General features: G+C 33.4%; 2 protein-coding genes across 3 annotated transcripts; one reads left to right on the top strand and one right to left on the bottom strand.

The window, feature by feature from the left end:
* The first annotated feature begins 7,556 nt into the window (after window positions 1-7,556).
* On the top strand, window positions 7,557-9,813 carry LOC118049241 (uncharacterized). Of its 2 annotated transcripts, none has more exons than XM_035059187.2 (3): window positions 7,557-7,870; window positions 9,258-9,445; window positions 9,557-9,813. In XM_035059187.2, the coding sequence occupies exons 2-3, from the start codon at window positions 9,272-9,274 to the stop codon at window positions 9,647-9,649; spliced, it is 267 nt and encodes an 88-aa protein (XP_034915078.1). In that variant the 5' UTR covers window positions 7,557-7,870; window positions 9,258-9,271; the 3' UTR covers window positions 9,650-9,813. The 2 variants fall into 2 exon arrangements, with proteins under 2 accessions (XP_034915078.1, XP_034915077.1); XM_035059186.2 differs by having other exon boundaries at window positions 7,562-7,870; window positions 9,261-9,445.
* Window positions 9,814-10,914: 1,101 nt separating this feature from the next.
* LOC118049240 (protein JASON) lies at window positions 10,915-15,640 on the bottom strand. The gene is made up of 7 exons (XM_035059184.2): window positions 15,340-15,640; window positions 14,676-14,724; window positions 14,497-14,576; window positions 13,482-13,729; window positions 12,350-13,127; window positions 12,192-12,274; window positions 10,915-11,777 (listed from the first exon to the last, which is right to left on the bottom strand). Exons 1-7 carry the CDS (start codon window positions 15,523-15,525, stop codon window positions 11,669-11,671), a joined length of 1,533 nt encoding a protein of 510 aa, XP_034915075.1. The 5' UTR covers window positions 15,526-15,640; the 3' UTR covers window positions 10,915-11,668.
* Between the last annotated feature and the right edge of the window lie 2,141 nt (window positions 15,641-17,781).

Genomic DNA, 17,781 nt, shown 5'->3' with positions numbered 1-17,781 from the left:
TTTTTCCTCCTTAATTCTCTGTGTGCGTGGCAAATTTTTTTACGCAATCAAAAACTCATGTTTCAAAGTATCACGGGTGCATATATGCAACTAGATACGCTTTTCTGAAGATAAGGTTTCCTCAAATCCATTATATATATATATATATATATATATATATATATATATATATATATATATATATATGCAACTAGCCAAGACATCAATTAATAATTGTGTCCAAGGAAATTAAGCAAATTAATCCTCATAGATTTACATGTTTTTTCCGTTTATTGCAATTAAAACAAGAAATGTTCAAGTATATTAATTTTGAAAAATCAAAATACTCACAAAACATATTTTGATTATAATATAATATCATACTCGATCAATGATTAATCTTGTACGTGTGGATCCAGAATTAGAAACGCACGAGGAAGGGGGAGGATGCCCGGCCTGAAATTACGATGAAATTGAGGTTGGGGGCTAGTTGCCATATCGGTGGTCATAATTTAGCATCATTCGTACACATATAAAACAGATTTTCTTTTCCAGAGAGACATCCAGTAAGTTAGGACTTATGGACTGTTGGTTTTCGGTGTTCTTGGGGTCGAGCCTCCTATGCTAGCTAAGCTTTCTGCTGTTCGTTTTTGTTTATAATTGCTTTGGTCTTTGGGTTACAGCAGGAAGGTGATGGTTGAGACCAATTCCCAGGAGATTATTCGGGCAAATCATGGATGTTTCCATGTTTAATTTGTAGAAATTTAGGGAAAAGATGGAAGAACAGTTGTTTATCTTCTTTTTTTTCTATCCCTTTGTGTTGTTTTACAGAATGCTTCTAAAGAAAAGAAGTGCACAACCAGTGCCAAGATTTGTGCAAGGAGTCACAGATTTTGAGAGATCAATCACCCCCTAAACATTCTCCTGGGTAATTATCTTTAATTAGCTAAACATGAGGAGTTAGTGATTGATTCAGTGAATGTAATCTTGTGATGATCTTCTGCAACCTCTTTATCCTTCTGATAATCTTCCAGTTCCATTCATATCATTACTTAGGAGTTAGTGATTGATTCAGTGAGTGTAATCTCTTGTGATGATCTTCTGCAATCTCTTTATCCTGCTGATAATCTTCAAGACTCACGTTTCCATATATATCATTTACATGTTCGTCATCCTTACTCTGCCATCATCGAGCTGGACATTAGAATACTTCTTAGATAAGATTGGAAGTGCATACTCTCTCATATTCTATGTCAAGGGAACCAGTACTGTGTTGATTTTTTGGCGGAGTTAGGAGCTCAGAATCAGGAAAGCGATCGGTTGTGGCATTAATATACTCCTCTAGGCATGAAAGCTATCCTGCAGGGTGATCATATGGGTGTTCTAATATGGTATTAATTTCATAACAGTGCTAGAAGATGAGCTACACAGTGTGGCTTTGATTTTTGACAGTGACAGTATAACTCCATTAAAAAAGATACACGAATACATGTAAAATAGGGTCATAATCAGTAAATTAATATAGGGAATTTAGAGTATTTTTAGCATTGCACAGTAAGACAAGAACGAAGATTCAATCGCTTTGGCGCACGATAGAACTTGTCATAAAAAGCACCTCCTGGTTGATTCTAGCTGAGTTTGTTGACCTGTTATTAGTATGGCTAGAATTTCAAGGAAGCAAATCAGCCAATGACCTCTGAACAAGTAGTGAGTCAACTCTGACGATCAATCGAGACTAGATAATTTAGATGCTAAACTTGATAAATAAATAAATAAAATACGAGAACCAGACCGAGTCACTCAGTTACGACTATTATCGTTATTTTATAAGAAACAGAACCTAATATATTATCCAAACAAATTGAGTATGTGTATTTTTAATTTTATTACATTGAGTACAATTGTTCGAAATCGAGATTTTATCACAATTAAATGAGTATTTTTTTCGCTACAGAATGGATTAATTTTTTTAACAAATAAAAGTGGATGTGGTCTAGGTAATTGAAGAATAGGAGAGAGCTGTGAGAGTGAGATCGGGAGTTGTAGCAACGACTAGTACATGCCACCAAACTTGAATTCAAGTCAACCAAACAAGGAAAAAATATCTTTATTTATGCACTACGTGAGACATTAAACAAAAAATTCATTCAAAGTCCATGATTTGAATTTTAATTTATGAAGGAACAAATCAACGAGTCCAGTCTTTTGAGAACCTTCTCCTCCATGGCTCCATCACACCAAACCTCGGTGTCTATCGATGATCTATCATAACAGTAAAAATACTTGTGACGGTGATGATGGGCTTGAAGGAGAAGTAAATGGAAATAATAATAATATTTAAACATCAAAGTCACCGTCAAGAAATGCGACGGTGGAAGAAAATGATGGAGGTGGAAGAGCGATGGTGCAGCAATAGCAGCAACATCACTCAGTGGTGGCGGCAAAGATAAAAGGTGAGATGACTAGGATGGTATGAATAATTAATATATATAATGAAAAAAATATATCATTTTAAAAAAATCCACCCATATTTTTTGTTTTTTATTCGTACCTTTCTCTATAAAAATAATAATATTATATTTAACTTTCATTCACATCTCCATACTTCATCCAGAAATCGAATTCGCCAAGAACACACCTAAAGAAAATGTGCATTTTAAGACGAACAGCAATGCATTAGTAAAAGGATATCCAAAGATTTTAGGGGGTTGGCGTGAAATTAAATATATTTGATTTTCCTAATTATTTTTTGTGGGACACGAATTTTCAGCGAATTAAAACCTTCAATTCATTTAAACACAAGATTCATATGGATAAAAAAAGAGGAGGAAAAACCCTTTGCGTGCACGAGAGAAATTACATGATGTCTGCCTCCACTTTGACAAGAAACTTGAACATATATTTTTCTTAATTTGGGAAAGATCTGTGTCACGAAAAGGTCAGTACTGAATGATTGCTATTTTCCTGATTATTTTAATTTAGAAGCACGAGAGAATAAATCTATGCATACATGGAAATCAACCGAACAGCGAAAAGCACACTAGAATAAGTTTGGCAAAGCACCAATGACCATGGAAATTGTTTTTCCTCCCGAGAAGGAACACGGCAACATCATAGATTTCAAAGTTTGGATAGCCTAACTTATTTAAGACTGGAGAAGGAAGGAATATAGGATATCTTCTTTGAAAATGGTGAGGTTTATCTACTCTTAGCATTGGATTCAAAGTAAAGAATATAGAAACTTTTCTTTGAAAAAATTAATCACCAGTTTACCTTCACGATTTCTTCAGAGATATTGCTATGATTTTGATTTTTTTATTTTAAATGTTTCTTTTTCGCACTTCGGATCTGAACCCAATGCCAAGATTATTAAATTAAAACTATGTGACGATTTAAGGAGCTCGAAAGAATAGAAAAAAAAAAAAAAAAAAAAGATGACGAACTTGGAGGTGAAATAGAAGAGGATACGAATCGTGTTAAAAATTAATTAATTTTTTTAACTTTCATAATATATTTATGTGAAATGAAAGAAAAAAACTTCTCTTGAATCCAAAAATATATGACAAAATTAATAATAAATAATACACCATAAACTTTGGTTGAATAATGAAATTAAAAACTAATATAATTAATCTTTATAAAATGGTCAAGGAAAAAAAAATAAGAATAAATTTAAAAAATATATATATGACAAAATAAATTGAAAGGCTATATAAAAAATAGACAAAACTTTGACAAAAAAGCTAAAGACAATAATTATAAATAAAAAGAAAATGATCGAAGTTAAAATATTATCAACAAAAAAAGTAATAACATATATAAAGCAGTGAACATATTTTAGAAAAGTATAATAAATTAAAAGGACTTTATAAAAAAATAATGAGTCAAATAGCATGTAGAACTTTTAAACGAAAATTTTAAAATCTTTGTCCTTGCTTTTAGGATTTAATTTCACATGTTTAATAATTCCAAGAAGTTTTGGCAAGACTTATCTTGGTCAAAGTGAAGTTGGATTCAATATATAAAAATAAAATAAAATTACAGTGCTTTTTTTACTAAAAATAAAGACTAGTAGGCAAGAAAACCAAGCTTGCTTTGCCAAAATTGTCTTTTCTGCTTCTTCTCTTTTAAAAAAAAAAATAAAAATTAACGTGTGATCTTGGTGTTCACGTGTTGTTGTTTTTTTTCACCAAGACATCGTCTTTTGTTTCTTATTATTTAAGCAGGCCATATATTAAATTAAAAAACAAAAAACTAATATGGCTCAATCTTTCCAAGCAAATCATCATATATTAGACAGTAGATTTGAAACAATATAATAACTATTATATTCTTTTAAAAATAATTAATAAATTAGCTACGAAGAGTATATTTAATTTGTGGTGGGTCAATGTCCATGGCAAAGCGAAAATGTTCTTAAGTATGGTATTAACAATTCATTTTTTATAGTGAATTAAATCCATTTTTTACTTTTGTAGGAGATCCACATTTTTAAACCCGGATGATAAAAAACAGAATCATGCTTGTTATTAACTCACTTTCATTTATTGTAGATTTGTTTGATGTTGCTATGTTTTATAGGAGCAATTTTTTTTAAAAAAATTCTATTTTATTTTTGAATCAAAGCAAATACGTTTTCAATTAAAATTCAACCTGTTTTATGATGGTCGACATGCATTTTTCTTGCTTAAAGATACCACTTTTTGAAAATATAATAGTTGATTATTAAAAACTATTTTTACTAAAATTAATTTAACTTTTAATGCACCATAACACAGCAAGTCAAAAGAACAATAAATTCTGAAAATACCAAACAAAACTTCTAATTTCATTGTCATAAATGTTGGGATTTTGGTATAGAAATGAAAATTTAAAGGAAAAATATTAAGGGGATAAGATTTAAAGATGAGAAGGATAATATTGTTCGTAGTGTGTGAGAGGAGGACAGCAAATCCTTCCAAAAGTTTTCTAATAATGCCAGCGCTTGCCTGCTTGGACGACTATCACCCTTTTATGGGAATTTTCAATTCATATTGGCCAAACTCGTGCATAGAAAAACAACTTGCTTCCTTTCAGATTATGATGATAGATAATCATGGATTGGGATGAAATATATTATTTTAGTAAAATCTAGGATTTATATCAACGGCTAGATTTGATGTTAAAATGAAATAAATGTCCAATCATGTATTGTTTGAAGAACAAGGTAACATGAAATATGAAAATCGTGACCACTAATTTGAATTCAGGCCTTCATTGAAGCAATTTTTAGCAAACTATTTGTGAAAAATCATTTTTTTTAATATATTTTTATCATATGTAGTTATAGGAAGATACAAATAACTTTTCATGTCTTGGAACCACGCTTTGAATTTTGTAAAGATCTTTATACATAACCTAGAATGATTATTTTTTTTACGAGAACTTTACATGTAACTTGAAAACATTACATTGTTGGTTTAATATTCAATGGTAGTAGGTTTAAGTGTTTCGATATTTATTTCCTTTTAAATAAGGTTTTGAATTCAAATATTATGAATAAAGCATATTATCACTGAGAGAGTTTTACTCCTTAGTGGGTTGTCTCAGCTTTGAATTAGTTGGGGTTTAGTAGACTTTTAAATACCAGAATTTAGATTAAAAAAAAATATATTATCTTGGCTTAATACTGAAACAGTTGCATGAATCATTAACCAAAAAAAAAAAAAAAACTTAATTATCTTTACTAAGTAATAATTTTGGGCAGAGAGATGTGTTATTTCAAATATATATATGTCCAATGCTTATTCGTTTGAAATTCTTATTTATACTCAGGTTTTTTTTTTAATACTACAAGCTATATCACATGATTCGAAGCTGTTATATATAAAGGATTTTATTGAAAAATAATAAGAATGGAAATGAAACATAATTGAAAGTCAATAAAAAATAAAGTTTTAAATAACTCAAGGAACTTTTAAAATGGATTGATCCAACACGAGAAACATTTTTCCTTTTTATGTTGAATAATAAATACGCAATATCTTCTAATATGATTTTTCATTTTATCAAAACAAAAATAATTAATAATATATGGCATGATACCATATTCTAATAGATATATAAAAAGTTGCAAAACAAATCTTACACAATATGAAATCACTCTTTGTTGTTACTGGATCTAAGATGCTTTTAATGTTTTATATGTGTTTCATGGGATCTATAAGATAATCATAATCATCCAAGATGGTCTTTCGTAGTAACACATTCTTTGAAAAGATGAGTATATAATATACTCTGTAATAAAATGGAGAATATCTCCATTAGTGGGATTAATGTTTATTCTAAGAGTTCCATCAATTATGAAAAAAGTTTTCATGAAAGGTCAAAAAATATAAAACCGAAATGAACTATCTTTTTATTTAGTTTTTTATAAACAATGTCATTGATGAAATATGAAAAAAAAACTTCACATGAAATTTGGGCTTTCCACAAGATGCAATCATTGCCAGGATGTATTAGGGGCTAGGTGTTTGGGCTTGATTATTCCTTGTTAAATTCGTCTATCATGAAATAAGGGATTCTTTAATACTTAAGTCAATAAATGAAAAGGAGAAATGAAAAATTTAAGAACAAGATTGAAATATTGAACTTGATAAAAATTATGACTTATAAAAACCTGTCTTGTTTATCCAATGACACAAAATATTTGTAAATATTGATTATGTCAACTCACCTTGGAAGATGGAGAGTTAAATAATAATTAATTGATGAAGATATTAATTTTATATTTGGTTGTAGTATTTTTTACTCTAAGAATATGCTGGTGATTATTAATAATATTTAAATTAAAAATAACAATTAATCAAGAAATAAGATGCTTAATTTGCATTGAATGTGATGTGTGTTTGCAATATCAATAATTAGCTCAAAAAAAAAAAGCACCAACCTTGTGTTAAAAATATTTATTTACTTGCAAAAAATATATCAAAGGATAGAGTGGCTTTTAACTCAGTCCGTTTGGTCGTGTGCTCGGACCGATATTATTTTGTTTTCCATGCTCAATCAATAATAGGCTGCAACTTGAGATAATTTACGGCTTGGATTTAATTTGATTTGCATTTTCTTTTTATTATTATTTTTAAGGTTTTAAACCGAAACCAAACTCATCCATTTTTTTTGGAATTTGCAATTGACTTTAACCAATATAATTACAAAATCATTTAGTTCAATTTGGGCCCCGTTAGTCTTACATCATTATTAATTGAGTTTCAAAATTTTTATTTTATCAATTTTACTCTAAATATAATCGATACCTAACAATATCATCCCTTCATCGACCTATCATTCCATCGCCAAACATTATCTTTGTTTTATTATAGATTAAGATTTAGTTTTATTCCTTGAATGTAAGTATATCACAATTAGATGCGAATTGGATGAGATTTTTAAATTTCACTAATAGTGAAGGATGAAGTGACCTTGTCTAACGTCCATGACAATATTTGGAACCAAATTGATAAATTCAGGAAGTGTTTGACTCGATTGGTAATAAGTTTATATTGGGGGGACTAAAGTGAGGTTTTGCCATTTTGAGACCGCTTCTGTCTTCCTCAACCGCCCCACAAACCCGCGCCACTGCTCATAACGGCATCAGCTTCGCGATTTGAGGCGGCCGCCATCTCAGATCACCAGAGACGACCACTGCACCATCGGACGCTAGTGATCACCAAAGCACTGCCATCCTCGAGCACGAACAGAGCTGACGCTGCCCTCGCTAGCATCGCCATACTAGCCACTGACGGCAGCTGCAACCTGAGGGTTCAGGGAGAAAGGAGTGATATTTTAAAGGGATAGGAGGTCATCGGCGATAAAAGGGTTCAAATCCCTTGACTAATCAAACGTCTCAAAGGTATCGTTTCTTTCCTTGATCCTTTACTTGTTAGCTAAATGTCCAAGCTTTACTGGTTGGAAGGATGAAAATGGATATTCATGAATCCTATTACCGGTACCTAATAGAGATTATTTTATATCTTTGAGGGTTCATACCCATCAAAAAAAAGAACGAGAAAACTTTGCTTAAGGTTTGACATACAGAAGTGAGTTCTGCAAAGGTTTAAGGCTAATTGCGAATCGGTGTGAGGGTCTTGTGTTGAAGGATCGAGTTTTTGGGTCCAAATACTTAAGTTAAAGCTTGAAACTTAGAGTTTAGAATAATTTAGGCTAGAAATTGTTGTTTTGTTTCTGTCCACATGCCACCTGGTTTTGAGGTGGAGATGTGAAGCATGCTTGTTTGTGTTGTTCTGGTGAAAATCTTGAGGGGAAATTGATGTTGGCCTAAAATGATGCCAAATTAGATCTGAGAAAAAACTTCAATCGCTTGCTTCCGTGTTTTACTTCATGGATTGGTGTGGTTTTAATTTGATTATCTGTGCTGAATTTTTTAGCAATCGGGATGTGAATCATGGATAATTAAGATTTCATCTCTAGTGAGTAGTGATAATATTGCATGGTTTTGAGAGTTTTTGTGATGTGATATGGATTTTCTCGAAGGCTAAAGACTGAGGCCAACATTGATATCTCCAATGACGGGTTCACGCATGTATTGATTTGTTTGTAGATACAAAAACGGGTGTTTTACTTATGTTTTCATGATTCTGATGATTTTCAGCTAAAGATTTGCTTTTTGATTGATTTTTGGATGAGATTGGTGTTGCCGCTGTTTTATTTTGATAAAAAAATCGCATGTTTTGGCTTGAAAACCTGCCCTGATTTTTGAAAATAATAATGGAATGTTGATGCGTGATTTTTTGAGGTTTGAAGAATGAAAATGAAGTTTGCATACCACTACTTTTCTGGTTTATAAAAATGCAAACATGAAATTTAAGGTCACAATACAAGGGCTCAGGGAGAAAGGAGTGAGATTACTAGTAGATAACGATCCACATTGTCCATCTGTCGAGTTAACATTCTCCAAATTAAGAATCTCTTAATTATCATAGCATGACATTTTCCATTAGAAATGTACCACGACTCCTATATATATCTCGCAAAAAAAATTGCTGTGGAATATATTTAGGCAATTCTTGGGCTGGAACCTCAAATACCAATCCCTAGCCTGGTTGAAATGTGTGGTGCTTTAGCTTGTGCTATTCATTGGATATTAACGATTATTGAGCGTTGTTCCCGAAAAGCGTTGTTTATTTCCAAGTTGAAGCAGATTCATGATAAAGGAAACCTGTTAAACTTTCCTCTAAACTTCTCGCTGTAATGGTGTTCAAAACCAATCTCATGTGTAGCAGGAATATTTCAAATGGAGACACAGAAAACTCAACCAGAAAAACATCAATCACCTGCTGTCACCTCATGCCGACGGAAAAAGAAGGATGATGCCACTTTTTTGGTGGATGTGAAGGATCACATTGATGAGTTCATCCATGCATCTATGGATGAGCACAAGGATTGTTTCAAGAAGACTATCAAGAAGGTTAATTCCAACTTCCAAGTTCAATTGTCAAGTGACAACTGAAAAATGTATCGTGTAATCTGTGAGTGCGTGTGAATCGGTAGCTGGCCTAACACTTTGGTTCATTTTCAGATGTTTGGAATGTCGAAGATTGTTGCTGAGAGGAGTGCTGATGCTAAGGAAGTCGAGAGTGCTCTTCCTCTCCGAACCACAGTGGCAGAGTAGAATGTCTTCACCCGTGTTCTAATGGGCTCATAATGCCAGTTTTAGTCATGTTTTGGTATGTGGTTAAAGAATTACGACGTTTAGTGCAGTTTGCTAATATCACATTACTCTGTTCTGCTATGAGTTGAATAAATGAATAAAGTTCGAATTCTTTGAGGACCCCATCCTGGTCGTCTTCTTTTCTTCTGAAGGGGGCGATCCCAATTCCTCGAGAAGGCTATATTGCTCAACAGCCGAATAATGCTCCTCCATTAGGACTGCTCCCTTGTGGATTTCTCGGTTTCCATTCAAAGCAAGCTAATTCCTTGTCTGAGTGCTAGTTTCCTACCTTCTTCATGCTTTTTCTCAGGTTACTTATTCGATCTATCACCATTTTTTCTCCCCCCCCTAAATCCTTGAAAGTTTTACTCTTCAGTTTTGGGCGCCCTGATGGCTCAGCTAGATCTTTTCCCCTTAACCACGACCACGAAGGTAAACGTTAACGTCCTCTAATTGATCTGGGCCTGTAATTCGGGCTGCTAAGAATTTAAACTTTCTCCGAATTCTCAACAGCCGAATCATGGAGCCCATTTACAGCTAAGCAAAACAGACGCTACCAAAATGGAACAAATCAAATGCTCAACGAGAACAGTTGTTAAAACTGGGGAGCAACATTGCAGACTTGTCAGAAGTGTGCATACAGCATGGAGAACGGGACCGTTTATTGTTCTCTTGCGCTGCTGTTAAGAACATCTGGGCCCTATTTTGCAGCTTTTTGGCATTGATAGACCGGTAGGAAATTGGTGGGCAGAACTTAATTGGACTAGGAGGAATGTTGCCAACAAAAAAATGGATTTCAGGCTATGTGCTAAGATGGGCTCGGTGATCTTATACTTTTTAACACATGAAAGGAGAGGAATACGAGGATAAACCAGGCAACGAAATCTTCATATGGTGAAATTGCGAGGAAGATTATTCATTCAGTCTGTTCGGTTGGGTTAACCGGCACATAAATCCTCCTGGAAGCAAAGGACAGTGCCAGGTTTTCTGAGTTCTGTGAAGAAGGTGGAATTTATAGATAGACACAAAAATTGTAGGGATGATGGATGAATTTATTCCTTCATCAAAGAAAAAAGTTAAAAACTTGAAACCAGAAACCAAAGCAAAAATGAAAAGATTCAATTGCCACTTTCTTACAATTCGATAAAACCATGAATTAATATGAAGATTTTCGACAACATAAGATCTCGAATTGGAAAGAACAACTAAAAAAACCAAGATTGTCGAACCTTCAGATCTGTAATCATCATAAGGCTCCAAAGGAGGCGGCATGCAGTAACTGCGGAGGGGAGAGGGGGAATGAAGAACAAAGACGAGCAGTAAACGAGTTTCAATTCAGATTGAAAACTAAAATAAAATTAAAAAGGACATCATGATTATCCCCTCAGGTTTTCGTTTCCACATGCTTCTCTTTCTGCCGCTTCCAGTCTTTCTCTTGCATCTCCTCTCCCTCACACACAGCGCTGCTCTCGCTCCCCTTGATATCAGCTAAACGGAAGAGCACCTCTTCTTTATATCCTGGGGTTTTGGAATTTTCAGTTTACTCTTTTTTTCTTTTCTTTTCTTTTCTTTTCTTTTCTTTTCTTTATTATTATTATTATTTACCCTATTCTTTTTGGGACGGTAAAAGTTTCAACTTTTGACCCCACGGGTTGGTTCAACGGCGGAGAAAACAATACGAGGGGGTGAAAAAAAAACTGGCAAAGATTCCAAAATCTTAGCATCGTTAATCCAATGGACCAATACTAATAATATCCATTACCGATGTACATCACAAGCAGTTCCCGGCTGCTGACATTACTGTCAAGCCTCGAGCATTTCTTTATCAGTTTGATCGTTCAGCCTCCCAATACAAACCAAGGATGGTGACGGTGTGTAAACAGTGATTCAGGTTTAAGAACTACATGGCTTTCGCACTACATCAATTGCAAGCCAAAAACAGATTGCGAAGAGACAAAACCACCAGTCTACCACCAAGCATCAGAACGAAACAACTGACTTGGCTTGTGTTGAAGCTTGCAAACGAGACAGAGCAGTGTCACTTTCTTCGCATTCGTCAAAAACCATGGGTCTCCCGCTGACAGGCTTCCTGTGGATCAGACAAATAAAATTTATTACAACTTGTATAAAAGGGATACATGCTCTAAAATTTCAAATTACAATCAACAAAGTATTAACAATAGCTATTGCAAGTCTTAAAAAACAGCATGTGACTCTGTCTCGTCGTTTGATTAACCCAATAGACTGCTAGTTTTTCAGTCTATCCTTTGTTACTACCCTGATTCCTTAAGTTTCAATTGGGAAGGTACAAACACCATCATTACTCAACTGCATTAACATTGGCCGGGGAAGAGGTACTGGCAGATCTTAGTAAATTTACAAGACAAACAAATTACTGTTCTTATGGGTAGACAGTTTTTTTTTTTTTTTTGGTGAAAGGCAGTTTAACTCCAATAGTCAATAACACAGGCAGGAACCACAAGGCTCGGGGAAAAAAAAATACCTTTGTGAGATGAAACTCTCTTCAGACAATGCCTTCTCTAACCTCTCCTCAAATGGTGTTGCATGCCAACTTACCTTCTGATCCTGAAAACAAAAGACGGTTACTTGTATGCAGCTCCTAATAGTGCACGCAGTGAGAGAAGAATAAATATAGTTTACCTCTTTATATTTGTTTGTCGAATTTGGAATTCCATTTCCATCCCACCACTTCGGGGAGATTCGAGAAGCTTCATTCTCATTCCAGTGAGCAGCAACCATTCCAATGATAGGCCTGTCCCCAGGAGTTCTACCAGAACTAAAATTTTGGCCAGCAGCAGCGCCAATATTTGGATTATCTTCACCAGTTGTGGATTGTGGTGGTTTGACCCAAGAAGACAAGCTCGCTTCCACCTTCAAATCTTTCCCAGAGGATGTTTCTTTTACTCCCCATTCTGGTTTAGGAGTTGCACTTTCAGACTGCTCAAGAGATTCTCTCAGCTCACCTGACTGTTCATGTGAGTTAGAATCATCTTCCCTCAGTAACTTCCATTGAGAGGCATTTTCAACAGGGTTCAAGACCGAATAAACATATTGGGACCTGATCCTAGTCTTTCCATTTGCTAGAGTGTCCAAGTTCGCAGGAAAAACAGTACCGGGAGTTTGCATGTCGTCTGAAATTTTTAATGGGGTCGGCTTAGGAGAAGGCTTTGAAACACTCAAATTCCCTGGAGATTCATATTTCCTAGGGACTTGGCAACCATTTTCAGACGACCCTTTAGAGGAAGATGTATCAAAATCACATTCAAAGCGAACACACCTGTTCCTGCTCTGAACATTTGTAGCTGAAAGCCAAGGAGCACCAGTAGCAACGTTATCAATCTCATCTGGTTGAACCTTGATCATTCTTTTATGACTCCCTGACTCACTATCTTCACTGGATTGTACATTTGTCATACAGCTACAGAAAAGAAGACATGAAATATTAGCCGTTCTAAAACTTTCATGCATGAGTTCCAAGTATTGCAAACAATAAAGGAACACATTGCATGACCGGATGAGCCTCTAATGGATCTCATCAAGCTAAGAAATGAAATGCAATTATTAGATGCAGATCCTTCAACAGGCCATGTTACTCCTCAAGACCATCATAAAAGAGTCAATGAATAAGATTTACAAACAGTGTTCAAACTGATTGCAAAGCAATTCTTAAGCTTGAAAAATGAGACAAATTTAGTTTCCAGGTACCATGTGCACAGAGAGAAGTTAAATACATGTGAATGATTTGACTACTCACAGAAGTTAGAAGTTCAACCTGCTAGGTGTCTGCTCAGAAGAAAATGAACCCTTCCCCAATTCTTCCCAAAGTTTAACCGGAGTACGGGAGTATTCATTTTGATTATCCAACTGAAGTTTCTCCATCGATGTGTTGGGAAGCCATGAATGGAACTTTGAAGATTCTGAATATTTGTCAAGCCCTGGTGAACCTTTAAGCTTATCGCAAGCTTTGCGAATTTCAGTTGGAGTCTCTGGCAAAGTACCACAAGCTCTAAGAAATTTAGCCTGGAGATAGAGAGAAGTCACGACCAAAATAATTAAATTAATTAACGAACTCTCTCATTAGAAAGTTTAAGGTAGATTGTGTTATCGAAGAGCTTACAACTGAAAGATAAATCCAGAAAAACAAATAGATGAATAGTTCAACTGTCCTTCATAAATATCAACACTAATTATAGTATTTCAGGATGTTATATATTGATGTAAACTGTATGATCATCTTATAATAGGATCTACCATGGGATGCCCAACTATAGTCTTCTAAAAGGTCCGACCATCTACAAACAATAGACATCATCATAAATCATTCTCGCATATAAATGGCTTTGTGCATTTCATTTGTAATAGAAGTAAAACGTTGAGAATGATAATTCGGAAGCCATAAGGGTGCCGTTTTAGAAAAGGTAAACAGATTCTGATTGAAGATCAAGCAACAATTGTTAAGTCCCGATTCAAAAAAATTAATTCAAGTTTTCTAACAATTGTAAGCGACTTTAATTTATAGTTCAATGGGAGGATGAGGCCCTGCAGCAAAGCTAATACTAGATAAAAAGCTCTTAACGCTACTGTTTTTCAACCCTGTTCCTGGTTTGATCCTTTTCTTCATAACCACTACCTAGAGCTAAAAAGAAAACCCCGTGATTGAACGCATCTTTCGGTCTCAAAAACGTAATGTAGAAACCAATCAACACAAATAAATGTTTAAAACTACAGCTTGAAAGTAGCAAGAATAGCACAAACAAATTCTCATTGATAGATACAACAATACACACCTCATCCCTGAGTCCCTTATTGATCTGTGGAGATCCTAAACACGGATTCTCAATATCACCACGCGGAGATTCTTCTTTCTCTATCAAAGAGGAAACAAATGCAATTAAAAACAAGTCAGAAACCAAAAAAAGAAAAATCAGAGTGAAAACATAATTAAAGATATTAAACAGCTATTTACCTTCAGATAAAAATAGAGATGATAAACGATTTTTAAGCACCCCAGCTTCCTGCTTCCCACCCACCAAAAAAAAGAAGTTGTGAATATCTTATAATTCAATAATCCCCTTTTTAATCTCTAGCAAACATTACACCAAAAAATTAAACACTTATTTTCTATCCAACCAAAACAGATATTAAACAAAAACAAAAATCCTATAAAATATTAGACTAAAGAAATCGTTTGTTTTTCTAAAATTCAGCTTCCAATCAAACAAAAAATTTCCCAGCAACCAAACAGAAAGATTGAGATGCTAAACGATTTTTAGATACCATGGTTTCCTGCTTCCCATTCTCAACCCAGCCAGGAAAAAAATGACGACGACGGTAAATATCATAATTCGATAATTCTCTGTTTTACTTCAATTTCATAAAAAACACCGATATCAAGGAATTAAACGCTCAGTTATCGATTCGCAGCCATTTCAGCCAACACGTCTCGAACAAAAAAAAAAGCATAGAAATCCTAGAAAATCCTAAAAACCAACTAAGAACAAGATTACAGTTACCTAAAATTCAGTTTCAAGAAACAGAGAAAAGAAACGCTTCTTTCCAGCTTTAAGAAATATATATATATATATACGGGGAACAAAACAGAAAGTGGAAGAAAAGAAAAGAAAGATTACAAGAGTAGGTTTGGATCGAAGAGAATCGGAGGAGATGGCGTGCGGTCGAGTCCGATTAGAGCGATCGTCTTTGGTTCGGAAGCAGGTAAAGAAACAGCCCATAGCTCTTAAAAACGATCTAAAAAGAAACCGCAACACCTTTCCCAAAATCAATCCAATTTCACGCTTCAATGATGCACATATCATGTTACTGTCATCTATCTATTTTCTTTTTCTTCTTTTTTTTTTCCTTTCGTTCTTGTGGGGTTTATAATCAGGGTGTGAGAAGGGGGGGGGGATAGCTGTTGGGTCCTTTTTGAAATTTGAAACCAACCAAACGAGGGAAAGATTTCTGGTCTCCGAAATGGAAACGTTTTTGAGTGCTTACCGTACTTGATGGGTAGGCAAATGATAGTGCTACTCGCTTCATGATCATGACACGTTGGTGGGTTGTGATTTTGTTTTTGGAATTTACGGGATTATCCCTGTGATGAAAGAGCGAGTGTTGTCTCTATTATGGACGTCACAGAGTGTGAGGTGTGTTATTGCAAGTTTTCCTTTCGAGGAATAACTTCTAAATTAGTCTTTTAAGTGCTTATTTGGTATTTTAGGGAAGATTATTTTTAAAAAAAATTTTTATTTTAAAATATATTAAAATTATTTTATTTTAATTTTTATATCCAACACATTAAAATCACTTAAAAATACTATAAAATTTATCAATTTGATTTTTTTCATTTAATTTTTTTCAAGAAAAATGCATTCTTAAAAGCTTTTAAAATCATAAACACTTTTAAAAGTAGAAGCTAGCAAACTCTGGGTTTAATATATTTGGCATAACACTGGCTTTTGCAGTTACGCTTAAAAAAATAAATTTTAAAAAAATATTTTTAATTGTGGTTTTTTAAAATGTAGATTTTGAAAAATATATGTTTAATTTAAAATGTTTTAAGATGGATTTTTGCATGTAAAATAAATAAATAAATATGTTTTCTTAAATAAAATACATATTATTTTAGCTTCTATAACATCAAAATTTAAAATATAATCAGTACGAGAATCCATGAAAAAATTAAATGATTTAACTTAACATAACAAGTTTTTCTTTTATGATTAAATAAAAAAAATAAAAAGAAATATCACAATCCCAAAATATTCCCTCGTCATTTATCTCGGCTTTTTATTATTTTTTATTGTCTTCTATTCCATATTGATATGATATGCCATTGTTTACAAGAAAGCAAAGCAAAGAACAATTTTATGCATCCACAAAATATTTGTTAACTCTTTTTCCAAATTTCAGCTGTGGGCTCTCGGCCCAATTTTACCCGCTCCTTCTTATAACATCAAAGAAATTATATATATATATATATATATATATATATATATATATATATATATTTATTTATTTATTTATTTATTTATTTATTGACACATCCTACGGTAAAGGCGGATATGATCATGTGAGGGTTAAAAGACTCTCACCACTGGCAGGGGAACAAAGGATGTTTAGTTGCGTGTTAATAATTATTTTTTGAAGTATTTTTAATTTAAAAATATATTAAAAATAATATTTTTAAAAAATATATTTTAACATCACCATATTAAAATAATATAAAAAAATAAAAATATATTAATTTAAAAAAAAAAATTAAAAATTTTCAGAGTGCCAAACAACATATTGGTGTGAATCTACATGATGGAGGCTGTGCATCCCTCCGCAAGGAGGTGCACTTTTGCCTCCCTGTACCTGGGCTTTAATTCCGGGTCCTATTGAAATCTCTCCAGGCATATGTCATGTTTGCAACTTTGGGTGGGCTTCTGCGATTCTGCTCCCGTAGGCCTGTTATCAAATTTCTTTTATATTTAAAAAAAAAACTAAAAGATATGGGAAAATTACTGCACACACAAACTCCTCAGTACTTTTTGAACGGGAATGGTATAATTATTATTTTGCTCTTTTTAAAAAAACTCACTTAACTTGGCCTCATGGGGTCATTAGCAATTGCATAAGGACTAATCGGTTATTATTATTTTGATTGGGTTATAGGATGTTTTTTTTTTAATTGTATAATATAATGATTAGAATATCCTTAAAATTCAAAAAAATTGCTTTGATGAAGGGGTGATTTTGTCTTTTTGTTTTTAAAAAACTCATTAAATTTACTTTATTTTCTCTGGTTGGAGGCTTGCAGCGAGCTCTCCAAAAACAAAATGCCAAGAACATTCTGGTTTGAAGCAGTAAATTAAGCTGTTCATATATTAAATCAAAGTCCAACGTTTCTAGTAAAAAGATAAGAGTTTCTAGTAAATGATGATGTGTGTTGGTATTGTGGTAATCTTTCTGATTTAAAAAAAATATATTTTATAAAAAGTATTTTTAAGTAAGGTTAGTTTGTTAAAATGTATGTTTCGTTAAAATTAAGGTTGAATAAAAAGTTATTTAATATGTTTGGTTAGGTT

This window comes from Populus alba, chromosome 2 (genome assembly GCF_005239225.2).
Source record: "Populus alba chromosome 2, ASM523922v2, whole genome shotgun sequence".
Classification (NCBI taxonomy): Eukaryota; Viridiplantae; Streptophyta; class Magnoliopsida; order Malpighiales; family Salicaceae; genus Populus; species Populus alba.
The sequence above is the reverse complement of the archived record's forward strand: the minus strand, read 5'-3'. Positions and strand labels throughout refer to the sequence as shown.